The 20,285-nt window shown below is 39.2% G+C and overlaps 1 protein-coding gene across 2 annotated transcripts in view; it reads right to left on the bottom strand.

Annotated features, from left to right (window-relative positions):
- gria4b (glutamate receptor, ionotropic, AMPA 4b) overlaps positions 1-20,285 on the bottom strand; it is a 146,262-nt gene that overhangs the window by 70,302 nt on the left and 55,675 nt on the right. For both annotated transcript variants that reach the window (XM_042498982.2, XM_088088939.1), the window contains exon 3: positions 5,998-6,237. In XM_042498982.2, the coding sequence (XP_042354916.1) occupies positions 5,998-6,237 (240 nt within the window). The remainder of the gene's footprint in view (positions 1-5,997; positions 6,238-20,285) is intronic.

Raw genomic sequence — 20,285 nt, 5'->3', positions numbered from 1 at the left:
AACACAGAGGTCATGTGATAATATTATTCCCGTGCAAATCAGCATCGCTGTAATTTGCTGGTGATTTGGGAGTTGTTTGGAGGTTTTTTTTGTTTGTTTGTTTTCCTCTGTCATGTAACTGGCCTCTGCGCTCTGTGCATGCTCCTTGTCACCGGACCAGCCCCCCTCGGTGGTTAGGGCCTGTTCTTTATTTATGAGGGGGGAAGGGATGCTGCAAATTCAGGCATTAAATGTAAATGTAAGCACTGAACAGGGGGTTGTGTTTTTAATTTTGGCTTTGGTGAGGTACATACAACTTGAAAAGGTAGTATTTCATATTTATTTTAATAAAAAAGTCACACCCCAGCCACTCCCCTTCGCATTATAATAAAGTCCATTAACAGTGGCACAGAAGCTTAGCTTTGTAGTGCTGTTTTCAGTAAATCTGAGTTAAATACAGACATCGCTTATCTAGTGCGAATGTGCCGCATGAAACACAGGCGCAGGGGGGTAATTTCTAAATTACATGAGGTCCCCAGGTAACACTAGTCCAGTGCAAATAGTGCTATTGAGATGGATCTGCCAATATGCAAGCTTACAAGTCATCATTTTATCCATGGCACTTTTATGACTCTATATTGGACTGAAAGGTCTGCGATTTTGACTAAAACTATCAAAACTCTTATTACTAAAATAGAAAACTAAACAAAACTCCACATTGTTGGCACTATTTCACCAGATACAAATCAGCAGCTGCAGTGAGCTGCTTGTAGTATCCATGATATCTCCCATCATGTCCTATTGTGCCACATGGTGCACACACAGCGCATGAAACAGGAAACCACAGTGGTGGCAGTCGAGGCAAGTAAAGCGTGCAAAGGGCCAGCTGATTACCAGCTGATAAATGTGTAACCCTGAGGCTGTATGTGGAGCAGCAGCCAGCCGCAATCAGCATCAGCGTCAAAGACACAGCCACGGGCTAATGTGCGCACTAACGCATGTTGTGCTGATTGGAGCCGAGCTGGACACTCGATGGAAGCAGCTGCAGCGTGTGGAGAGGAGAGCAAGTGCACATCTGGGGTTATGTGTGTGATTTCGGCCTCCTCTCTGTATCTCTCCCTCCCTGTTGTCCCATCTTTGGCCTACAGTTTGATACATACTGTCAGCGTCTGCCCACTGAGCCTCCGTCCGTCCTCCTCCCTCATCCAGTCGGTCCTTTCCTTTCACCTCTCGCTCTCCACAGAGTACACAGAGAGGCTTATGCTTTTAAAAAGAGCCATTCATCATGTCCTGAACACACTCCATCTGATGGAGAAAGATCATCTTGTTGCCTGCTCTGTGCCCTTCCTTTCCTCACTTATTTACTCTCTCGTTCTTTTCTTTACCTCATCTCTTCTCTCCTCATTTTTTATGTTCTCTTTTTTCTCCTACTCCCCTTTTCTCTCTTGTTTTTTCCCATCTTCTCTTCATTTCCTTTCCTGTCTTCTTGTCTCCTCTCTAAATGTCCTCCTCTGTCTTCTCCTTTCCTCTAATTTTCTCTTCTCCTCTCATTTCCTTTGCGCTCCTCTTCTTTTCCTCCCCTATGTCCTTGATTCCTCTCCTCTCAAATCCTCCATCCTTGTATGTTTTCTCCAAATTTTCTCTCCACTTGTCCCCTCAGTCCTTCTCCTTCCTCCTTGTTTACTCTCCTACTTCACACCCTCCTTGTATCCACATCTTGTTTCCTCCTTCATTGTTCCCTTTCTTTTCATTTCTCTTTCATCCTCTCCCTTTCATTTTTCCTCTAATTAACTCTCCTCTACTTTACTTTCATCACTCCTTGTATCCTTACCTCTCCTGTTCTCCTTTTATGTAGGCTCTCCTTTTGTTTCCCCCATCCTCCTCTCCTCTCCTTGTTGCATCTGCTCTCCTCTCCTTTGTCTTTGTATCCTTGTCTTTCAACAAACTTAACACGTAGCTATTAAGTAAACATAAATTAAGATTTCTAGTTACTTCTGCATTTCTTTTTCAAGGCAATCTGATTCCAAGATTATTTTAAGTAAGATCAACTCATCAGATTTACAGTGTAAAACATTTCCTGGATCGTCTTTGTATTGTTTAATTTGTCTTGTCACATTTATTTATTATTTTTTCCCTGTGTCAGTGTGTGTCTGTATTTGTGGGACCTGTAGTGGAAGCTAAAAGGAACAGTGCTCAGTGCAGTGCTACAGTAACCAGCCCTCTTGTATCTCTGGTGCTCTGATGCAGCGAATCAGACTGGCGCTCATTGACTGAGCTCAGCCATGCGTGGGCTGATTCTACATTATAGTCGATACTGGGTGAATGCCTGGCCCTGTGTGTGTGTGTGTGTGTGTGTGTGTGTGTGTGTGTTAGAGAGAGTGAGTGTGTGTGTGTTAGAGAGAGTGAGTGTGTGTGTGTGTGTGTGTGTGTGTGTGTGTGTGTGTGTGTGTGTGAAAAATCCTCAGGCCAAAGAGCTAGAGCCTGTGCCCAAAAGCCTTCTGAAAAGCACTCGCATGCGCACTAATATGAACGTATAAAGTCAGACACATTCATACCCTCTAACAAAGACACAAGTCCTCATGATTTATATGAGGTTTTGAAATATGCAAGCTGTCCTCTTCAGAAAAACTGCTAGAGTACACTCCTAATTAATTGAGTGTGCAGCACAAAAACTCCACAAGAAATAAAATAATAATAATGTGAAGGACAGTGCCTGCCTAACCTTACCCCCTAAAGTTATAGAAATGTATTTTTTTTTTAGGATTGTGAAAAATGCTTGTGCAGAAATTTGCTTTCATGCTGAACCAGGCGGCAAAAGAAATTTAAACTGATCAGCTATAAAGCTGGTGGAAAAATACATGAGGAGAGGACCAGACAAGATGATGGCAATCAATAAACACTATACTTCTAAATGTTTGATTACAATATGAGATATGAAAGTGAAAAACTGCCCTCAAAATTTACTGGAATACTTCGGGAAAAAAATCTGACAATACAGTTTATCTACCATAAAAAACAATATTTTTCATATGCAGAATCAACTAATACAACTTAAGGTAATTTGTATGTTTTATACAACCTCAGATAGTAATAGTACCCATGTTGAGCCACTCATGTTTTTCGTATGTGTCGTGTTGTATCCAGCATGTCCTCGACAGACAGCGTTTCCCGATGTTAGAATGACGGCCCCTTCACCAGAGCTCAAACATCAGCCATTAGTCAGTTAAAATAAGTTGCCGTCTGCTGACTGATTTCAGCACCATGGACAGAGTCATCTACAGGGCTGTTGTTTTTACCAAAAATCAAGCTCTTGCAAATACGTAACTGTTTTAATAAAGGTTTCAATTTGCTTCTGGTTTCTAAATGTTGTGAACTTGTGTTGTGACATAAATATCCAGGGTGACCAGTTCAAGGGTCACATCATGCTTGGATAGTTTTTTTCAGGATTTCATAATTTCTGCAGGATTAATGGAAGTCTGAGAGGTTTGAGTGAAAACCAGAGATGGAATTTAACTAAAAATATGTATTCAAGTACTGTACTTGAGAAGAAGTTGTACCTAATTGAACTTAAGTTTGTTCTTTTCATGCTAATTTCTATTTCTACAGCACCACAGAGGGGCTTCAGAGGAAAATATTGTACTTTTTATTTCACTTCATTTATCTGACAGCTTTAGTTACCTTACAAATAAGGTTTTTTTCCAAACAAAACATAAAGAATTCATCCTTTATAAATCAAAAGTTTATACAAGTACAGCTTAAACGCTTAGATGATTAATTAATTAGTCAACTGACAGAAAATTAGTTCTCATTAGTTCTGTTTGGGTTGTTTAAGTTACTTTTCATGCAAAACATTTCAACATTACAGTTTCATGAATGTGAAGATTTGCTCCTATTCCTTTTAATTCTGGTAAATTTAAAGTATTTGTAATAATGTTGAAGTGTGGCCTATTTTATGGACATAACAAACATTGTGAAGGTGTCAACTTTTGGCTCTGGGTAATTGTGATGGCATTGCTCAATATTTTCTAAATAATGTAATATATAATATAATAATATATTCTTAATACTTTAAATGTATTTTCCTAATCATACGTCCATACTTTTACTTGAGAAACATTTTCAATAAAGGACTTTAACTTGCAACAGAAAGTTTTTACAGAGTGGTATTTGTATTTTTACTTAAGGAAAGGATCTGAATAACTTCTCCACCGCCGCTGAAAACACAAATTCTCACATACAGTGTGCACAACTAAGCACCATCGTTTGAAGTAAAAATTACTTAGAGACACTTCTAAATTGGGGAGAAAGAGACTAAAGTCTTCAAACATCACACATAAGATCATCTATATTCCAGTCAAAGACTACTGCTGATCCTGAATCAGTTGTAATGCCAATTGAGGCTTTAAGCAGCCTAAAAGTCTGCCTGTGCGTCTGCGGGGCAGTACACTCTGACAGCAGGAACCTTTGTTGTGTTTTTGGAGAACACTTGATCAGATACAAGTAGGTTTTGTTGAGAGGAGACGAGGCTTTTTACCCAGTCAAGCGTGTCCGACCTGAGATAAGAGGAAAAAAGAGGCAGGGAATGAGCTGTTCTGAAGGGAGGCCATCCTGATACGGTGCTCACTCTGTCGCTCCCATACAGCCAATCTGCTCAAACACCCACTGTAGTCCCCACAGCAGCTCACACGAAGAATGAAAACCCCTGACTACCTTCTGGAAAATGTATGAAAGCAAGATGTGGAGATGCGATCCAGGCAGTAGCCCATATCCATTCTGCCTTGTAATGGAAATGTAACACGGGGGGGTAAGTACAAACCTATTGACTGTGTGTGTGTGTGTGTGTGTGTGTGTGTGTGTGTGTGTGTGTGTGTGTGTGTGGTGAGAGAAAGGCAAAGACGGTGTGGGTGACAGAGAAGAAAATGAAACGAAAAAAAGAAAAAATCCAAAGAGAGAGAAAAACACGGATGAGAGAAATATGCGGTCCTCGTCCTCAGGAGGGGAATGGAGCCAGAGACAGATGGAGAGAGAGGTCCAACACTATTCACAACACTTCTAGCAGCAGCTGCACTGCAATATTGATCACTTGGTGGCCCCAAGACATGTTGTGGATTAAAAACAGCCATTATTTTAGCGGGGACATCCATTCACACCTCTGTGTTTGCAATGCAGGACGAATGAGGGCAAAGAAACACCATGTACCCGCCTGCTGAAAGATTTATTGCAATGAAATCGAATTATTTTCACTGAAACATACCTATAGCTAGATTAATATTATGTTTAAGAGCTGAAGATATTTTTTAATTCTGCGAATTTAGATTTAATACAATAAATCATGAATATATTACAACAGAAGCTAATACCTGAACAATAAAGTCCAAAGAAAACTCTGATGAGCATTTTCTGATCTGCCACCTGTATGGTTAAGGTTTGGTTAAGCTGAGGCACCGAAGGCTGTTAAGATTAAAGAAAGATCAGGACTCGCTCCCCTGGCTGGGTCATTGCGCTGCCTCCTCTTTTGCTTTGGGTTGTTCCATTCAGTTGTGTGGAAAAACCAACTGAATTATAAAACGGTTGGTTTATCAAAACCAGTGTCTTGAATTACAAATGACAGTGGGTGAAAGACCAGTGAGTATGTTTTGTTTCAGCTTAAACTAAAGCTAGCCACAGCCATCTCACCGTAGCTTTCACTTGAGATGGCTCTCTTGTTTTATCTCTCTGTGTTTTTCCGTGGCTCAGAGTGCAGTAAGTGCCTCACAGCTTCCAGAGACCAGAGATTACACCTCCCAAGTGCAGTTAGTGCAGTTTGACTTGCTTTTCACTTCCATTTTGTAGTGGCTGTAAATTTTACCTGCAGCTTTCTGGGGAATCACGCAATTCTGTGGCACCTTACAAAAATTCTGATCTTAAAGTTTGTCCACATGTTTAGTTGCTGCTCTATGTTTTGGGAGAATCAGTTTATTCAGTACTTTGAAAGGTCATCTAAAGGAAAGACAAAAGGAGTCCGTCGTCTTTACTCACCCCGGTCGGTGTCGTACAGGAAGACGAACTTGTTCCAGTCGTAGTGGTCGAGGAGGGACAGGAGCGCTCCGCGGATGGACGGCCGGAGCTGCAGGGTGAACTGGCTCTCGCCCTCGGTGGGGAAGCTGGGCGTGATGAGGGAGATATGCAGGGCGCTGCAGAAGGACGTCAACGTGTGCACCGAGCGTTTGTCGTACAGGCCGAAGATGGCGAAGACACCACGGGAGTACTGGGAGCAAACTGGGGAAGAAAAAGATCAATGAATAAATAAGAGGACAGAGCTAGAGGGGATGTGGGGAAAGATAACATTTATCTGTGTGAACTGGGTTGTAAAACAATTTAAAAACATGCTCAGGGATTTACGTACAACAAAAGTAAGATGATGAAGTGGATCCATGAAGGCCACCTCTGTCAGCACCTTTTATTTCTCCCTAGTCATTCATCTGATCTGTTTAATCTACATTCTTCCTGTGCTTAATCCCAAACAAGTCAAAGGTTTTTGCTCTGGGTTTTCTCTCAAATCTTTTAACTAATCAGTTTGATCCCGTCTTTTCCTCAAAACCTCTCTGTCAATATACGGCACTGAATTTATGTAGTTGTCCTTGAGTGGTTTAAAACTTTGTGTGACCCATCATTTGGCACCACAGGTCCAACATCTTACAAATGTCAATTCATTTAAATCATCTGTGACAAATTAAACCACATTCATCTATTTTTTTTTGGGCAACTGGGGGCAGCAAAGCAAGCTGTTAATGTGAAACGGGACATTCGATCACCTTATATCATCCACTTACACATCCAACCTAAATGAAGAAAAACATCATTCATTTGGAGTCCTGTTTCTCCTTTTAGCTCCATTTTGGTCTCGACAAACTCCTGAGAAAAAATGTTTGGCTGCTTCTAAATGCTCCATAATGTTCATTTGCTAATTTGGTGATGTGCACAGTGTACAGTTGATTTTTTTTTTTTTTTTTTTTTGGGAAAACAGCTGCCTGCTGTTGTTGTCAATATGAAAAATGCAGATGCTTGATTACAATGTTTTTCATTTTTTGAAGTTGGTTTGTATGCAGTTTTTGCAGTAGCCCTGTCGCCAGAGGAAAACATTGGCATTGTAGTATATTTCTGAAAACTACAGTTATGTTACATTTGTATGTTTCATATGCATCATATCACCAAAGTATATGAGCTGATTTTGTCATCAGGAGGTAGAGGGGGTGGTGGGGTGTGACTGGGTTCGAAGTCTGCTAAGCTGTTTGAGACAACCAGTCAACAAAACCAACAGTGTTTTAGCGTGTCATCACTGTATTTCCAAAGGCTTTATAGCCACCAAGCGTGGGTGATTTTTTTTAGGGACCCATCGCTGTAATCTCACCATGAACAGCTCCAAAAAAGCGATATTGCTGTTTTTCAAAACTGTGCCCCTAAAAATGGATATTTTAAGCCAAAACACGATCTCTCCCTAACCTAACCAAGTGATTTTTGTGCCAACATAACCTCATTAATCACAACATTTTTGAGACATAAAGTTTCAAAGAAGCTACATTATAACGTACAAATATAACGTATCCGTGGTTACAGAATCATTCAGTGCCAACTCAGTGTCATTTGGGTTGTTTGTAAAGTGTCTTTTATTGTTGTTGCCCAGCAGTGGTTTGATCTATTATTTAAATAAAAACAATATTACTGGAGCTTTAAACATAATACATTTGTAATACATTTTGATTTTCTTATTGGTCTCTTCTGTTTGAACAAAAAGCTCGTTGTTTTTCCATCTATTATTCTCAAATCAAGCATCCTCACAGTTTATACAACAAGAACGTTGTTGGGCTGTGAATCAGTTCACTTATCTTTTATTAAGCACATTTCCCCCGTGATTATTTCATTGTGTGGAAGCAAAACAACAGCACGCAATGAGGGCTCATCTCAGGAGAAACACGTACAAGTCTTGGCACAATGCCAGGGAACTCATGCAAGCACACAGGAAGTACTGTTTGCAGTTTGATGAATAGAAGAAGAAGTGGGTCATTAACGTGAGCAGCGATAGCCATCTTATTAGAAAATGCACCTGAGCAGATTATGAAGACAAAAGAATCGTTCTGAATGACAACTGATGGCTGGGAAATGCGTCGAAGAAATCACCACAGCAGTGGATGCTCAGCACCGCGACTGGAGACAAAATAACAAACCATTATCTCGCTGATTACCACTTTAAATCCTTTCAAGGGATCCGCTGAATGCAGTAAACAGAGATCAAAACTGAACGCATCCGTTTCCTCTGATGCTTTCATCTCAAAAGCTGTTCTCTTCCCCCATTTAAACAGCAACAACAGTACCAACCCTTCCTAGCAGCGCACTGAATCATTCCTCTCGCTGTTGTGCAGATATATTCTAGAGGACGTCTTCCCCATTAACAAAACACATCGCAGTCATGCCGCGCTGCTCCATGACATCAAACAGCACAAACTGAACCTGTGTGTGTTGTGTTTTATTGGTCAGACTTAGAATTAAATGGAAAAATTCACATTTTCACACACAGCACACACATACACAGTGTGTCCTGCTTAAGGAGATCTCCTCATTATAGAAAGGTTTGGCCGTCTACAAGAAACGCACTATAATTGCCCACTTTTTACACACTCGCAGAACAACAACAGAAAGGGAAGATAATGAGCATCCTCTGCCAGTTTCCGGGTACGAGGAGAATCAGAGCGAGTGGCAAACTGAAGGAAGAGCTCAAGATGTTCTCGTTGTTAAAGGAAAACGGGGGGTGGGGGAGGCAAACAAGCTTTACTGACAAACCCATTGTTTCCACACAGAGTGCAGTACTCTACTGTAGAGACGAAGAGAGGGAGAGTGTGCGTCTTTTCTGATGTGCCTGCAGCTTCATCCCTCAGTGAGACAAACAAGACACCAGTCAGAGACACAGAGCGAGGAAAGCTTCTTCTGTTGTACACACAATTAAGGTACATGGAGGTGCCGGGAACTACAGTACAAGGAAAAACACGGCAGTCAAGACTGTACTGTGGTGACGTTTGTTGTAATATCACAGCTAAAAGTTTGCTTTTCTCGGTGTCATGACTCATTAAAAGCCAGCGCTGGCTGGGGAGATGTTACTACGAATATGTATGCTCATGGATCCAAAGAATTGTGCTCGACTAGAAAGAGAGCCGTGAGTTATCTACCTAATATCAAATAATGAGCCTGTTGGCTTTCAACTGCAAATGAAATATGAAACTGAAAAGTCCTCCATTTCATGCAGAAGTCCCCCTGCACTAAAAAAAAAGGGCTTTGCTTACTGTAACTTCAGTTCGAAGTTTGACCTTCACCGTGCAAAATGATGTTTGACTCGACGAGTAAGAAGATGTAGATGCAATTTTAAGAATTCTGTAAGGATAATTAAATATTTTGTAGAAATAAAGTTTCTGTCTTAATTTTAGGGGATTTCTGTAATATCTTGCCAAGCACACTCAAAAGCCAAGGACAAACAGCATTTTGCACTTTTGACCAAAAACCACAGCATCTATCCTATGGATGCTGGCATTTGCAGGTATGTTTTTAAACTTTTTAATACTGTAAGTATTGTAATCTATTGTATTACCTTTGGTGAGGTATTTCATTAAGCCCATTTGGGTTTCTGACCTCTCCGGCACATGTTTTTCTGTATTATTTTGACCTATGTTTTCTGTTACTGTTTTTAATGGTGTGAATAAAATAAAATAAAATAATTTAACAAATTGTTCAAAGTGTTACAGTTGACTAGCTAATTTGCTATCTAGCCTGCAAACTGACTAATGCAATGCACTTTTTCCTCTGTGGTTGTTTGTTAGGCCTCTCCATAAGCTAAGGTGCAGCACAAGACTTGTCCATGTTTGTACATACAAAGACATCAAAACAGCTGTAATTAATATTTTTAGTGACATTTTTTTCAGCGTATGGACAAACTCTGTAGACCGACACAGTAGTGAGTGATCTCTATGCAGCATTTCAGCATCGATCAGCTCAATCATTTTGTCTCAAGCATTTTGTTTTCTGGTCTGCAACTTGACTGTTTTGGCTCTCAATTTGTTTTTGTAGGACGGTTAGAAAAAGATAATATTTTGGCTTAAACCTAATAGTTTTGGTGCCACAGTCATGGCTGAAAATGGCGCTGATGTCTCGCTAAAAAACAACTAGATTTGTTGTTTGTTGGTCTCAAATAGTGATGTACGGCTTAGCAATTGTGTTGCCTACATCTCACACCAGCCACCATCCCCTCCATCTCCAAATTCATCTCATACATGTGCACAGAATTATGTCACTTAAGAATTTTTGATATAATATATAAAATGTGCAAATGTAACGTATCCGCGGTTTGCAAAAACATACAATGCAAACATTTTCCTCTGGTGACTGGGCTGGATGCTCTGTACATTGGAGCAGAAATACTGCAGTTGGACTTTAACTGCACATATGGACACACCTGCTCCCCGAAGGCCACAGTGACTAACCTTTCCTCTGTGTGTGTGTGTGTGTGTGTGTGTGTGTGTGTGTGTTCCTGCGTGTGTGTGTCCATATTGAGGGATGAAGGCTCGCAGGATTCTCGGTAGAGAGAACGTCCACTCAACCAAGAAAGGAGTCCAGAGGTTGGAAAAATCCACACAGCCCACTGATGTCCCCTCAAGGGATGAGATAACATGCACACACACACGCACACACACACACACACATATGCATGCACATGCACACACACACACACACACACACACACACGTCCCTTTATCCTTATATGTCAGCGCACACCCTCTCTTGAAATGCTACGTTGCTATAATGCAGAAATACCAGCTCGAATAAACAACACATCATTGTGCATGTAAGAACACCTGCAGGTCTGAGATCAGTCTGACAGTGTGGCTCAAACTTTGTCTCCCTCTGCTGTGTTTGTCTCTAATTACTGCATGATTCTTTTAACTAGGGTTTAACTCATAATACATTTAAAAAGCAACTGCTTTCAATTGCTGCTACCATGCCTTTAAATGAAGAGCATACAGTATCTCTGCCACTCTTGCATGGAGACAGTCTGAGAAAGAGGACCAATAAACCAATGTCACTGATTATCATAATGAGAAGCTGACTTATTGTCACATTTACAGCACAGACATGCTGGAGGAAAAAGTGAAGCACATAAACTGACAATAGTAATCAATCTACATGTAAGTAAATGTGAGTTTTGCTAAATCAGTTGCAACGACACAAATTAAAATTAGGTTATAAAAGCATTTCTGCTGCTCTAAATGTAGGGGAAACTTCTGTAAAATCATGTAGAGATTAAGAGCTTTATTTTGAATAGCTTTATTAAGCTTTATTTTATACACTCACCTCTGTAGTTATATTTCTGAATTTTTGCATTTTGTTTGTTAAGTGTTTTCAAAAAGAATTTGAAAATGGTAAATTCTTTTCTTTATTGAAGATAAAATAAATATAGTGACTATCATTTTGCAAACTATATTTATGTTTTGTACTTTCTAGCACACAAGAAGTGGTGCTTTTTATATTCCAAGTTACATGGAAAAAGCTACTATCTGGGCTGCGTTAAATCTTGAAGTTAACTGAATTAAAGAAGACAAGTGAAATCAGTACAAATTACCTCAAACTGTCTTTTCATATTCAGTCAACCTAAAATTTTAAGGCAGCCCACACACTTGCTTTTTTATTTTAAAACAATTCATTTTTATTTTACAGAAGTGCAAAAATAGTAGCAATACCACAGTGTAGAAAGACTTTTTCAAGCAGTAGAAAAGGCATTCAAAAGTAAGTAAAAATACAGTATCAGCATCAAAATATACTTAAAGTAAAAGTAAAAAAAAAATTGTTTTAAATGTTAATGTCCACGCTGCCTTGAATTTCAAAGTTAAATGAATTTGAGAAGACAAGTTAAAATATGACAAAATTACTTCAATTTGTCGTCTCAACTTTAGTCAACTTAAAAATTTAAGGAAACCGTGACACTAACTGTTTTTTAAGTTAAAACAAATACTTTCTTTTTACAGTTAATCCCGCAAAGATCTATTAACAATTATTAACAGATTACTGTGTGCGTCACTTTAAGGTTGCAGCTGGTAAAGGTTTAATTATTTTTAATTGCAGTGAATCAATAGAATCTTATCTTAACTTTTATAAATACATTATAATTTATTTGTTGATTGTATTTTATACAAGAATTATGAATTTGCAAAGTTCCTCAAACTATCAAATAAGTTAAATTGAGTAAAAAGTACAAAATTTCCCACTGAACTGTGGTTATATAGAAGTAGCCTATAAAGTAGCAGAAAATGTAAATGTCCTCCATGGTTATCGAAAAACATTCTTGCTACAAAAAAACACTTGGAAAAATTAGTGTATGGCTGGAAATTATGAAGCAGCTGTGCGACTGGCCACCTCTCAGATATGACGCCTCTGATGCTGCATAAAGTTTTTCACGATGTGCGCTCAGTCCAGCTCTAAGCCTAACAAAACGTTCCTTCAAGGTCACATTTCCACACATTCAGGAGCTGCCAACGGAAGCATTTCGCCCAGAGCGGCTCTGGCACAGTGGACTGTACGGGACGGAGCGACACTTCATGCCAAATGGCAGATGATGAGTGTTATCCATTTCATTAAAATAGATTGCCTCGGCAATGAAGGAGGAATCCATCAAAACCATAAACAGCTAACAGCTTGCCTCGTGCCTGCCTCACCAGTATCTCTCCCTGATGACAAACACAAGGAGCTCCTCTGGATTTCCATTCAGTCACTTATTGTGAGGGCTCTTTTTCCCAAAAGCAGAAATTATTTGTCTGCTCAGTTATTTCTTATTAAATGTCGCACACAACATGAATGTGTCTGGGTGAAGACAAAAAAGGAGACAATATATCAATACTGGAGTCTGTGAGTCTTACAAAAGTGTGTTTGAGCTGTTTTTTATTTGTTTAGAGGGCCTCTAACTTAGTTGTATATCATTGTTGTAATTCATATTTAGCTAGTGGTTTTGTACAGGTGACCTCACCGGATAACTCACACACCAAAATGTGAACAAGCTAGGTGACAAATGCATGCTATTTCCTCACTCTCAATCTTGTTATGTCATTTACCAGAAGATTTGGGTACTGAACTGCCATATTGGCACCAGTTTCCAAAATGCAAATTTTCAAGGCTTCATTTGGGTGCGATGTGAGTGTGTGTAGCTACTGTTTTTACCCTGACTAATGTATGGCTGATTTATTTACCATTTCACACCATTATTTTTAACACTTTTATATATTTATGGCTTATTAATCATGTACTGTTCATAGTGCTTTGCGGGGCTCACTTGCTACTTGTTGATTGGTATGTTGTGTGTGATATGTGTGTGTGTGGTTTGTTGTGCTTGTTGTTGGGTGTGTGAGCTGTACACGCCCTGTTTTTCACAAATTAAGGTCCTATAGCAGTTTGCTGAATTGAATTGAATTGAATTGAATTGAATTGAATTGAATTGAATTGAATTGAATTGAATTGAATTGAATTGAATTGAATTGAATTGAATTGAATTGAATTGAATTGAACTGAACTGAACTGAACTGAACTGAACTGAACTGAACTGAACTGAATTGAATTGAATTGAATTGAACTGAATTGAATTGAATTGAGCTCAATTGAATTGAATGGATGAAGTATGTGGTCAAAAGCCAGCGTGTGTGTGTGTGTGTGACAGCGGGGCAACCAGAGGAGGTAGTGTATAGAGTTAAATGTAGCAATCCAGTGTGTTTACAGTTTTGGCTATTTGTTAGTGAATAGTCAGTTGGAGTTCAGTTTTCTTTGTGTCACATCAAGAAAATGAGTTGTTGATGTGATTTAATTTGCTTTATTATACCAGAATAATCTAACCAGAATTAAAGCCACAGTTGTAACATTTCTTTATTGGTGCAAAATTAAAATAATGGTAACTTCTAACTTCTTTTTTAAATATTTAACTGGCTGTGGAGCTTTATTTTTTGGTTGTAGCTTCAGTGTGGGAAAAACATGACAACCCTTTTTCATGACAACTGCAAAAAACTTCAATTTCAGAGAAATGTCAAAGTGACTTGAAGTCGATCTGAGATGTGACACATGTGTTTTGAGTCACAGCGCTTCACAGAAAACCCAGGGAAGGATCGCTGCGGTGCAAACAGACAGCAAAGGCCAATAGCAGCAATCCATCAGAGTCAAGACGTATCAAACGGAGTCTGCTCTGTATGACCTGGTAGTGATGTGACAGTAGTAGTACTGACAGTGAGTGGGCGGCTGCTAGTAACAGGCCAGCCTCCTGGACTGGTCCATTTAGTCCCACACCAGCACTGACCCTGAAACAGCATCCGCTGGCCTCACACTCCACTGCACAAACAGGTCAGAGCACACACACACTCACTGCTGCTCTCTCTGATCAATGGGCCAGACATTGTGCGTGTGACACACTAACAGAGCAACAGAAGCTCTCCTGTCATTTTACATAACACTCGTCTGAAACCAGCATCTCTGAACCTCATGTGGGGGAACCTGGCTGAAGTGCATATTCTGTCAAGAGTCACGTGAAACTTAAACCATCAAGCTGAGCTGTGAAAGTCTACGCTAAGGAGAGGTAAACTTTCCAAATCCGGTCCTAATGACAAGCAGCAACTAAACTGCTTTGTCATCAGTGCTCTGTGTAAATCCGTGGACGGTTGGATAAGGTCTGGTGCCAGTGACACACTTTTCCCTCGGTCCCCCAGGTGTCAGGCCCCACCCACAGCACAGGGCAGTTTGATGATGGCTAACCCCGACCTCTGCCCCATCAATAAATCAATCTCAGCAGCACAGAACAAACCTCCATTATTTACCACTTGTTTCAGAGCAAAAACACCCAGAGCTCGCTGTCGGCAGGCAGGCAGTCCACTGAGTTATGGCAAATTCTTTGCATCTCAAATCATTTTCCAGCGAAATATCAAAACCTATTTTAATCAATTAGACTTCAAGGAGAAAGTGAAATAGTGACTGATGAATAAGCCTTCATTTAGCTTGCATTATTTACAGCTTCCTGGATTTCTCCTGCAGTAACTCCTCAGGATCCTTCAGACTTTCAAACCTCAGCGCGCTAAATTATTTGTTTGTTACGTCCGTGAAACAATACCTTCAGTATATACAGCTATTTTATTTTTTTCCAATGATAAAGATAAGATTTGGAATGACTTATACTAGAGTACCAAAAGTATAGACCACAATATTTGATTGCTTTGTCCAGGGTCCACTTTTGCAAAATGACAGAAGACCAGGGGCCAGTCATGCCTCCAGATCCCCTCTTGCCATTTTTTTTAATTTTTTGCACTCTGGCACCTTAGTTGCATTCATATTATACGAGAAAAAAAGAATAAATTAATTATTTGATTAAAAAATTAATCATTGATTTGGGTTTTTTTTTTTTCATTGAGAATTGCAAAATGTTCGGTGGGCCACACGTCACCCTATCGCAGCCCAGATGTGGTGCACACACCGTAAGTTGAGTATCACTGATATGGACTAAAGCCATTAACATTCAACAGCCACACATTTTTATTAACTGTGTGCACTGACAGTAATGTGAAGGTGCTCTGGTTAAAAGAATAGGTAAGTAGTAGATGTTTTTAAAACCGTTTGAAGAAAAAAAACTTCAATTATGGAGAACTGCTTCATAATCAACCCTTAAGTATTAAACAAGTGTTATACTGAACTGACACCAACTGTTTAATGTTATAAGTAATCTTAACAATAATTTTTGAGATAGCAGTGTATCAAAGGATGACATGTTTGAGTTTGTGACAAAAGAATATGTTCTGTGGGACATGTGAGAATATGTTCTGCGTGTAGGAAACTTTTCAAGTGAGATCTGGCAATCGCACTTATTGTAAAAAAGCTATTTATGGTGGTAATTTCCATCATCATCAGCTATCATCATTGTGTCGAACAGTCGTAAGACATCTTCATCGACTCACAGAAGAAGCAAGCAACATGAGAGGAGGTTTTTCATGAGAAAAGATGGAAGGGGATGTGAACGAAGCCCCTTTGTGTCCGTAATGGTTTCGATGAGGTAAAAATCAATATAGACATCTTGTCTGAGCAGACCAGATGAAAAGAAACCATCAGTATTTTAGCGAGCGTACACAACCCTAACGCCAGGCGGGAAGCCATTTTGAACATGATCACAGCAGCAGGCAGTCGCTCAATTCCCTTGTTCAATTCAACACCTCTATTGACACTGTCAGACACAATATAGTGGCCTCAATAAAGCTCACATTCCCTTTTTTTAAAGGATTAATTACTTGGTTGAACAGGTTTAAATTGTGTCATCTGGACAACAGAATCACAATCAATGTAGCCGAGCCTCAACAATAAACCTGCGTCACACTGACATTTGAATGTTCAGTGACTGACTTACAGAAAAGTCCCCAACTGTGTCATCCTTAATGTGGTGATGTTAACACTCAACGCATGATGCATGTTGTTTTAGATGAAAAAGCATTCATCCACAAAAGATTTTTTTGGGCATACTAGTTTCAAAATATCTTAACACCTATTGGATGCATAACTATGAAAACTGGCACACACATTCAGTGACTTTGGTGGTTCCTAAAAATAAATTGGTTTATGGCCAAATACTTGCAAAAACAAATGACATCCTCAACAGCCTCAACTGTTTCCTAGTGCTAATTAGCTAATTATGTTGTATAGTGGATAAAGGCCGCACTTCCTAGGACTGTCTTTGTTGTAGAAGAACAACATGTCCACAGGGTCTTTTTCTGCATAAATGGTAGAAAACAGGAAGAAGTCCAAATTAAAAATGAGAAGTGAACCTAACTGAACTCTCTGCCTCCGGATATTAGAATGGCAAGATCTCTCTGTATTTTTAAAAGAAAACTACAGAACTATCTTGTAGTAACCTGACTTTTAAATTGTAGTAATGTTACAGACATAGATCTGACTATTGTTTTTTTTTTTGTTTTGTTTTACTTTATTTTATCACTGGTGGTTACTTAAAAACAAAGAAGAACAATTTATTTTATTTTATTTTCCAGTCTTGCAAAACTTTCTTAATTGTTATTTATTTGATTATTTATTTATTTATTTGGCTGTGTTGTTCCAATTTTTAATATGTGAAGCCCTCCTGGCTATACGTTTGTATGAAAGGAGCTATACAAAAAAAAACTCTGTTGAGTTGAGCAGTAAAAACACAGAATATTCACTCTTACTTCTATATGAAGAAACAGATAAAACCCCATAATATAAATATTAGTATTATATATATTAACACTATACAAAGCATAAGGGAATGTAGGAATGAGTATTCACATGTACAGCTATGATTCAAAATATAAATCTCTACCTAACACACACAGTTGTTTTTTTGTTTTTTTTTACATAAACCAGTGTTTTTTTGCAACAGCACACCAGCTACTCATCTGTGATAAGGATGGTAATAATTACCTGTTAAACAGCATGTAACTCTTCATTTACAGTACATTATCACTTATAATCTATGAGCTACTGCCACTGACAACCCCAACAAAGGCTGCACACTAAATCTGTCATTTTATTAATAACAGAATATGTTCTTTTTTTGCATCAAAATACACGTGAAGTAGAAAATATCAATAATTATCAACAGTGCTTTGCAATGTTAAGAACCCATATTTTAAAAAATCCAGGATCTGCAGCAACATTTAATTTTGTTTCGTGGTCCACTGCATGACTTTCCCCCAAATATCCTACTTATGACAAACAAACAAACCAGTGGGACAGAAAACATAACCTCATTTGCAGAGACGAAAACAGAACAGAAACTGGAGCAGCTTTCATTAACTGGCTGTGGACTGAATCAGTATCCTGCTACACCAGCAGGTAACAGAGAGCAGCAACACAGCGTTTGCATCTGGAAATGACTTAATTATACAACTCTGAATGAGGCGTTACCATAGCGTTCAAACCTGGTACCTGACAACACGTGGCTGCACCTCCTTTTTTTCTGTGCATGTGTGTGTGTATGTGTGTGTGTCAAATTGAAAAAGACCTTTGCGCAATGTTCTTGTGTGCATTCAAGTGCATGTTGCATGCATGTACGCATTTGTGCGCATGACTTTTCCTTTGGCATCCAACACAAAGTGAGAGAGAGAGAGATAGAGAGAGAAAGAGAGAGAGACTGTCCCACTGGACATCATTGTAGCACAATCCCCCATGATGCATGAGTGCCACTGACAGATCATGTCTCACTACATGCACACACACACATGTACACATGAGCACACACATACACTGCACAGCATCGTATTCTGTCTGCTTGACTTTGTCTCCCACCATGCCCTGGGTTAAAGAGTGGTGGTGCGGGGCGTTAGGGAAGATGAAGCTCTGCACATCATTTACACTCCTCTTCCTCCTCCTCCTCCTGCATTTCCCTCCACCCTGTCATAGAATCAGGCAGCCTGAGGTTGAATATTAAGGGAATTAGTTGCCTTGCATGTACACATGTGCATACAAACACGGAGGAAGCTGGTTAAAACTCAGTGTCACAACTATGGCACGAGCGTTAAAATGTGCAGTGTGTAGGATTTAGGGGGATATATTGGCAGAAATTGAATTGTGTTTAATCACCTGAAATCAATAGGAATCATTTTTTTGTTACCTTAGAATAAGCCATATATATCTACATAGAAAGCAGGCTGTCATCCACAGAGATGTTACACTCATGGATGTATTATAGTGAAATCGGTTACACTGCCTTGTTTCTACAGTAGCCCAGGATGGACAAACCAAACTGGCTGTAGATAGGGTCATTCCCTCCTTTCTGGCACCAAACAAAAGTCACTTTCATGCCTCCAAATAGTTCAGAATGCAGCAATTGGGTTTCTTATGGGTTTTAACACGCAACATTACGTCACCCCAATCCTGCCTTCATTCTATTGGCTTCCTGTTCATTTTAACATTGATTTTAAGAATTTACTGATCACTTTTAAAGCTCGTCTGGGTCTGGCCTCAAGTAACATCAAACAAATGTTGACCCCACATGAGCCGGTTTGCAGTCTTGGACTCTCAGGTGGGGCCCTTCTGGCCGTTCCAAAGTCGAGGCTTAAATCAAAAGGTGATTGTGCCTTTGCCATCTGGGCCCCTCTGATTTGGAACGACCTGCCTGAGGAGATAAGGCTGCAGAATCAGCGACTTCTTTTAAATCACTTTTTACAATCCTTCTTTATAGACTTGCTTTTGCGTTATGTTGTCCTTTTATTTCATTTATTTCTTATTTACCCTGTGGTTTTATTACTTTCATTTCTTTTATTGTTTATAATCTTTTTATTTGTGTTTATTTATCTAGATAGTTTGTGTTTTGCATTTTTTTTGTCTTTTTGTTTTTAACCCTATCCTAACGTTCCTTAGTTTCGTCTCGCTTATGTTATCGTAGGAATGTTTGGGTGTTTGCTGCTATATTGCCTTTTGAGAATCCATTTCTAAAACCATTTCTGCTTTTGCTTTTTTTGCAATGCACTTTGTGAACTCTGTTTTTAAAGATGGAAACAGTTATTATTATTATTATTTGCAATTTTGTGTCGGCCACCATAGTCAGCAGGACCTCGTCAAGCAGGATCAGTGTTTTTGCCATTTTAAATCACTGGATAAGTTTGTTGTGGAGGTGAAGAGACATCTGCAGATAATTTTGATTCCAGTTAAAACCTCCTGAACAACTAACAGAAAGGAAATTCTAACTGGGAGAAGTTTTAGCTGGTTACAATCTGCAATCCTCACCACTAGATTTCACTAAGTTTTACACATTATTCATTCAAATCATTGAATCAACCAGATCTTATGAAATACCTTCAAATCTTCTCATTATCTTGTAAAAACAACTTGTATTTTTTGTCCTATCAAGATAAATAAACCAACTACATCTAAAAAAATAAATGGTAAAATATTTTTGCACTGTATGTCTGAGTGGAATCTACTTAGAAAGCCTCATTACAAACCGTGCTGTAAATAAAAATAATCAAACAAACGGCATCATCTCCATCATATCAGAGGCTATTGACCAAAGATATTGGTAAAATGTTAGCAAATATTGGCGATGCGCATAAAATCACACAATCAGAAACTGAACTGGAGCTACACAATTACATAAAGTGCAGTCTGCAGCCAGTGGAGCCCTGCTTCCTACGCGGTTTCCCCTGAGGGAAAAAGTATATGACAGATGGTTAAAATACAGCTATGACCGTAAGTCAGCCATACAGCAGCCACCAACACTGCTGCTGGCCCATGACTCTGTCCAC

Source organism: Plectropomus leopardus, chromosome 15 (assembly GCF_026936395.1).
Source record: "Plectropomus leopardus strain MGB_pleo_1.0 chromosome 15, ASM2693639v1, whole genome shotgun sequence".
NCBI classification, from domain to species: Eukaryota; Metazoa; Chordata; class Actinopteri; order Perciformes; family Serranidae; genus Plectropomus; species Plectropomus leopardus.
Note: the sequence above shows the minus strand (reverse complement) of the source record. Positions and strands in the feature narration are given on the sequence as shown.